This window comes from Myxine glutinosa, chromosome 6, assembly GCF_964187855.1.
Source record: "Myxine glutinosa chromosome 6, kmMyxGlut1.1, whole genome shotgun sequence".
Classification (NCBI taxonomy): Eukaryota; Metazoa; Chordata; class Myxini; order Myxiniformes; family Myxinidae; genus Myxine; species Myxine glutinosa.
In genome coordinates, this window is record NC_136266.1 from 59,935,626 (window position 1) to 59,942,953 (window position 7,328).

General features: G+C 41.0%; 1 protein-coding gene across 1 annotated transcript in view; it reads left to right on the top strand.

The window, feature by feature from the left end:
• The window catches only part of LOC137429376 (tudor domain-containing protein 7B-like), a 69,963-nt gene extending 63,600 nt beyond the window's left edge, over positions 1 to 6,363 (top strand). Inside the window, exons 15-16 of the mRNA XM_078781021.1 lie at positions 561 to 721; positions 5,362 to 6,363. Of these exons, the coding sequence (XP_078637147.1) occupies positions 561 to 721; positions 5,362 to 5,591 (391 nt within the window). The 3' untranslated portion in view covers positions 5,592 to 6,363. The remainder of the gene's footprint in view (positions 1 to 560; positions 722 to 5,361) is intronic.
• The last annotated feature ends 965 nt before the right edge of the window (positions 6,364 to 7,328 follow it).

Below are 7,328 nucleotides of genomic sequence, written 5' to 3' on the forward strand. Positions count from 1 at the left end.
GTCATAGATTTCACATAGATCAAGAAGAGAACAGGAGAAAGTGAACTCCCCCACTGACCTCTGCAACCAATAACTCTGTGTTGTGAATCTCGTTCTATTCTTCCTGACCCATGTACAGTGTGGTTGGCAGACTTCTGTTACCAAACCAACTGAACATCTACATTTTTTTTTGGACCTTCCTTGTATATAAATTATATCTGAGGTTCCTGGTCACAATTTGTTCTCTGGCCCCTCTTGCTTCATGGAACATGGCCTGTACAAGGGTGACGTCGCTTGGGTTTCTTTCCCTTTATTTATTTCTTTATTTATTTTTGTCATATTTTCAGTTTTAAATTTCATTAATATTTTTGCAATTATGGCTGACCCAAGTTATAGTCTGACTTGTGCACACTGTCTTGTTTTTCTCATAAAAAAAAATATATATAAATATAATATCAAATTGGTGTTTCTTTGTAGTTATGTGCATTTTTAAAGAAACTGAATGTGCTTTTGGAAAATAGCAATTGTTGCGTTGCTTACCTGAAAACATGTTTTGTTGCATGTTTAACTCGTGGTGGAAGTTGGTACCGTGTGTTGGTGAAGTCCCTGGCGTCCCCAAATATGGCCATGGTGTATCAGCTGGACTATGGTCATTACACGATGGTCGACACCAAGTTTCTGCGCCAGCTTGACCAAAGCTTCTTGCAGCTACCTTTTCAGGCCATCTGGGCTGATTTGGAAGGTGTGTAAATGGCTTACTTTAACAGGTATCCACAGTGAGACAATGGGTGTATCTTTCATATCCTTTTTCTGCAGTGTTTGGGCCTTGTAAATTAATTACCATGTGTACTAGAATATAAGACCTCACGGGAATACCAATCTTAGAGATAGATTTTTATATGTATGCATGTGGCAAATTTTTGAGGTCACGTGGGTCTTCACCTCCTTGAAGCACCATATTGCATTAGTCTGCCATTCCTTGCATATGGAGAATACAGTGCAGAGGGGAAGATGGAAATTCTACCATTTTTGCTTACGTAATAGATAAATGCTATCGTGTTTTTTGACCAACAGGGTTTTGGAGAAAGTAAATAAAATAAACTTTCCCCCTTTAAAAACCATGCAAATGAATTGTTGACATATCAGCTGCTTTTTCATTTTCTCATGTATTGTGAGTAGAGCGTCTTGCTATGCGATGCCTTCAAAGTTAGCGTATAATCAGAAATTCTATTTGATGGGGCAATATGAATAAAATTTAAGTGTTGAAAGAAGAAGTATTGAAAATAGCAAGCGTTTTGTAAATCTAAACAGGAGAAACGGGATTGAATGAGACTCACCATTATTTATTATCAGTGAAGATCAAGGAGGGAGTTTTTGTTTTCATGTAAATTTAAACAGGCCCATCTTTCCTCACCATAATCAACTATATCGTACTGTTTGTAGATTGCCTCGCATGTGATTGATAAAAATATGGCGACCACAATTGGCGTATAAATCCCCTATTGCACAGTTGTTGAAGGCCAGAGGCATTGTTTTGGAGTTGTCGGACCAGCTCTGTCCGTTATCCGTTCTTGCTACTGCAAGAACTTGTGAACCACTGTAGTGGTGTTGACCAAACTTGTCAGAAGTATGGACTGTTATACAAAGATTAAGTGATTCAATTTTAGGTTCCAATGGGTCAAAAGTCAGGTGCCCTTTGAAAATCATTTTGTGGACCATTAACTAGAGGAGTTAGAAGATTTGTTTTGATAGTCTCCTACTTATCTTTTCCCTCTTGCACGCTCTATCTAATGTGAGGTTTAATTTTTAATGTGATCTTAAATTGAGATCAAACGTAATAGAAAGTTGACATCCAATGCTGGTGGGGGAATATCCATCAACTCATTTGTCGATTTCTATTTTCTAGTTGAAGATGATGTGGCCCTATAATATTTCCCTTCGAACAGAATGTGTGCATGAATGCCTGACAAGATAGTGCAAAGGTTCCTTACTTGACTTACTCACCTTTGAGCTGTCTATTCTGTGTTTGATTCCCTGCCCAACTATAAGCTTGAATGGATTGGTGCTTTACTGGTATTACATCATCGTGTGCCGTCCCTCAGATGGACTTTGATCTCGATGGCCCATTGGTGAGCATTATCTGGTGGATGTTAGATCCTATGGCTCCTTTTGCAAAAACTTGATGTTTTGCCAACACCCTGAACAAATCCCTGCCCAAATCTACTCCAGTTGAATGTCAGTCCTGGCCAAGTGGTTGTAAAACGACTTGGGCCAAATATCTGCTGTGGCCACCCCTACCCTCCTTCCCCCCACAAGGTGGGATTAAATGTGCCCTTCAAAATGCAGGTGTATGGAGATCGTCTTTGAAACAAGTTTAACAATGCTGAGCCTTGTTGGAGTATTCATCTTGGTGACCCCTTTCACACCCTGTGGTGCATGTCATAGTAAGCCAACCTGGGGGCACTATGTTAGTTTATTTGGTTGGCGACTTGCACATTTGCGTGCGCCCACACACACATGGATTCAAATAGCCCTCTCCCATCCCTTCAAACATGTGGTGAATGTAGTTTGAACAGCTTGTTATAGAGTAATAATACATTCGTAATGTTCTTTTGCCAGCCGCCTCTGCAAACATCACGATTGTAACGGTTAAAAATAACCACATTTAGAGGCCATTTTTTCCCCGCAAAGCGGGGGTTGGCCTTTTTCGGGGACCGTGGTTGTTGTTGTTTTTCGGTCCCCTTTTTGAAGCAATGTTTTACGGCCGGATGCACCTTCCTGCCGCCAACCCTTTTTGTCGCCTTTTACGACAAGCAGGGAATTACCAGTGAACTGGTACTCAATTAGCCGACCTCCGAAGAATGACAGGCTGAGTCACGTCAACCGCCTGGCGTTAATTCAGCGATCGACCGGGATTCGAACCCAGGATCCCTAGGATCCTAAGCCGGCACCCGAGCCGCTAGCCCAACACCAGGCTAACGATTGTAACGGTTAATGCAAATAAACGAATATGTATGCGCAGTATCAAGATGTCTATTTTGTGTTTGAAGACAGAATCCCAGCCTCGACACATGCACACACCATGCACGCACGCCTGCTTGTTCACACTCCATCACTCGCTCACTCACACTTAGAGGCGGATACTTTGAGACGTGATGGGGCTCTGTTGCACTTTCTGAAACATGCATATGGAGATGACAACCAACGACACACCTGTAGCACAAGTACAACTAATAGAGAGAGACAACAACTCATGAAGCCTTTAGGTTTAAGCTAACACCCAGAGGTTATAAAATTAGAGTAACATACTATAAATAGGAAACACTATAATTGAAATCAAGTTTATTTTTATTTATTTATTTATTTTTTAAGCATTGGACGATGGCCATCTTTTACCAACCAAACATAGTTTTTTTCTTACAACTGAGAATAGAAAGAAGAATGATGAAAATAATTATTAAAACAAATCATCCAGAACCTTATTTTTAATCGTTTCCACGGATATGACTACATGGGTGGTTAAATGTTATCGGATCAAGAAGGTAAGGGGGTGTTCTATCATTTTATTGATATGGCATGCGACCTTATGATGTCTATTGCACTACACTACCAAACTGTTAGTTACTGCCACCGAAGGTGGATGGAGGTTATGTTTTCACCCCTGTCTTTGTCAGTTTGTCTGTGAACAGGATATTTCAAAGTTGTGGACGGATTCGGACGAAATTTGGTGGACAGGTTAGGGTTGTGATGAGGTAGAATTTTCAATTCTGGTGAAGATCCGAATCTGGATACGAGAATTTTTTTAAAAATGTTTTAAAGTGATTCTTCACCTTTGAGTGATAATACCATGAATGAGATATTGCATGATATCTCAAAGTAGTGGATGACTTGTTAGAAAACTTGATGGATGAGGTGGGCAGGTGACGAGAACAAGCCAGTTAAATTTTGGTTCAGGTCCAAATCCGACCCGTTGGTGGGATACAAAACGTAAAGTGTTCAGCCTGGCGGAGGTATGCTCTCTACCGAGTGTCGTTCTAGTTCTCTTGGCATTTTGTTGGAAGTTGGAACATGCTCACAAACTTGCATTCCTTCATGATTTAACAATAATAACTGCACTATGATCACACCCTGAGACACAAAATATATACTTTTTGCCTCCGCCCACTCAACTCCCTCATCCTTTCTGTTGTTGGTATTGTACAATTCATCTGAGGGTTTTCACGGTTTGGTACAATATCAATTACGAGTCTCACGGGACAGTTGGGTCTGGCTTCAGGCAACTAGTGCACTCACTCCAAACATGAGCGGCATTAAGGGTTATGTTAGCCTCTATGTGGTACATAGATTACATTAGATCTAGGATCGGGCCTCAATCATGTCAGGTGTATTCATTTAGCAAGTTTCCGCCCTCCCGTGCTCCATGGTAATAAACCTTTTGGTCATAAAAACCTGTACATGGTCAATCGACGTATGACACTTTGTCATTAAGAGCAACGGAATTGGCTTTAAAAATCCGGCAACTATCTGATTGGGAAACGTGGGAAAAAATAATAATTCTGTAATGCTTTTTTCCTGGAGGCACATACGGGTTTGGTTAATCAAACATTAATTACTTAATAATCGGCCCAGTCAATGGAAATCTGATGCAACAAAGCCGGACAGTGTATAATCGGCCGATATAGGCTTTATGTGCTCGAACCCAGACACAAGATAGTGGCCATATAATTTTGTCAGCACTATGGTGGGTGGAGTCAAACGACAGCTGTGGGCGTGGTCTGGCAGCTGGCCGACAAATGGGTGCACATTTCAAAAATCGACCTCAACAACAACAGCAACGCAAAGCTCTTGTCGACCGATGACATGTCGCAGGTAAAACAAATTGGGCTAACAATGGGGAGCAAAATTATTTTCACCTGCATGATTATTTAGGCAAATGACCTTTTCACCCTACCCTAAATTAGATTAATTATGGAAGTTGTATGAGTATGTAATTATGGCCATCATTTCATATTCATTTTCACCAAAGATATGCTGATTGATGTCTGCTTAACTTGATAACTAGGTGCTAATCCTGTAACTATTGACGGTTTTAAACTTCCCGTACTACATTGCCATCGACCTTTTTCTCCTCTCACCCATTTTTGAAATCTTGGATTAGTTTATCTAAATTCTAATGTATCGGATACTTAAATTTTACATGAAATTGACGAAAAGTTTTTGTATCCACCTGGAATGAATTGTGCATTGTTTTTTTTATTATTATTGATTTTCCCATTTGAGGTGTACGCTCGGTCCAAGTTAATGGTCCAAGTTAATGTCCACCACATGTCACTGCAATTCTCTACTTTCATCATCATGCTCCTGATCTTTTCTTGTTTCCAGGTTTTGCGGACATGCACTGGCCAGCACAAGTAGCTGCGTCCTTTCGCTACCTGGTGGAGAATAAGCCGATGGTCGCTTGGGTGTGTGAGCTTGCAGGCAAGAGCAAATACCCTTGGGATCGCCAGCTTACGGTGACTCTCGTGGATACGTCCCGTCCCGATGTGGATTGCAACATCCATGATGTCGTCGAGGGATTTCTGACTAGTTTCTCAGCATGTTCTGCAGAGTAAAGTGCTTGCATGAGATTTTTCACATCTTTGATTACAATTTTGGCAATTAAATAATTTACCTTTTCTTGGTTGGAAGGGGTGGAAGTAATCTTTTTCTGAAGCATTTGGGCATGTTCTTTGATAAATGTTTAAATAACAAAAGTATGTAGCATATAAATGTTGTTGCTAAAAGCTAGAATTACTCAAGGGAGTGAACATTTTTATTATTTTATTTTTTCATTCTGCTTTGACAAACATTGAGCAGTTTTTGTGCCTCCTGTAGCTGAAGGCCGGAGGCATTGTTTTTGGGTTGTAAGTCCAACTGCCAGTGATCGTTTTTGAACCACTGAAGGGAATTCAACCAAACTTAGCATAAGTATGGACTGTTACACAAAGGTGAACAGTTTAAATGTTTGTTTCAAAATGCCATGGTCTAAGGCTCTTTGATATGTGTGTGGAAATCAGTAATTTTGGAAAGACCTTGATGGAGATTTTTGTATTTTTGTTTATATAAACATGTTGCGTTTTCGGGAGAATTTGAGTGCTATTACTACATCCAGATTTGTTTCCCAACCCATTTCATCTGGATAGGGTGTATCACCAACACTCCTCTTTTCCTGCATTGTTACCATGATTACGTAAATTGTTCCCATTGTGGTGGAGGGGGGGTTTATAAACATGGTACTTTTGCAGAACTTTTTGAATGTTTTTTTTTTTTGAACATGGTACTTTTTTGTATGGGAGCTTTCAAACGCAGTTACTGTGATCGGATGAGCCAGGAAGGGAACGTCGGTAAATACCGTCGGGCCATGGAACTTGCACCAATTGTAGGTTTTTTCCGGTTGTCCTCTCCTGCGATCTTCACAGAAAATACTGAAGTGCCGTGTTGACATTATATGAAGCAGATGCAATTCTGCTGCACACAAATACACCCTGACTGTCTGTTGGTCTCAGTGAAGGTTGACCACAGTGATGGGGTGCCAATACATCTTCACAAGCAATAACCAGGAACTTTGCAGAAGGCAGCCATTTGACCCACCATGCCTGCAGTGCACCAACACATTAAATAAATATGTCGAGCTCTTGACTCTGTTTCATTGGGTGGAGGGGTGGGGTGGAGAAGTCGGTTGGGATGAGAACAGTGTGGCAGGTATATGGGAATTTTAATCCACCGCAGAATGCTCGGTGCACATGTGCAGAAACTCACAAATAGCGGCATTTGGGGCACTGTGAAATATATTGTGTGTGAGATGAGGATTGTTACCTAAAATGGTTCACAAAGCTCTACAAGAAGCCAAAAATACTTCGTCCTGAAGAAATAATGGCCTCTGTGCACGAGTTTGAGAAGCTTAGCTCGCCGAATGGGCAGCTGCCCATACTGCCACCTCCTGACCATGTGAGTCAGTGCAAGGCCTGAGTGGACAGGCAGGTGCTACCCAAACCCCTGACGGACATTCCATAGCTTGTAGAAAATGCCAAACAATACAAAACTAGATGGTCTTCATGGAATACTTACCCTGCGCAGTCAGCTTGTTGCGAGCCAACTCTTCTGTTTTTGAACCTTTTTTTTTTTTCTTTGATCCAATATGGCTGCCAGACCACGTGAACGATGACATCATAAATGTATGTTCCCTAATATAATTGTTGCATAGATCATGCTCAATACATTTCAAACTGATCAGACTAAGCGGCTGACTCCGCACGTGAAAAAGCTGAATGCCTCAACTCTGTGTTTGCCTCTAAATCTTGTGTCCCAAA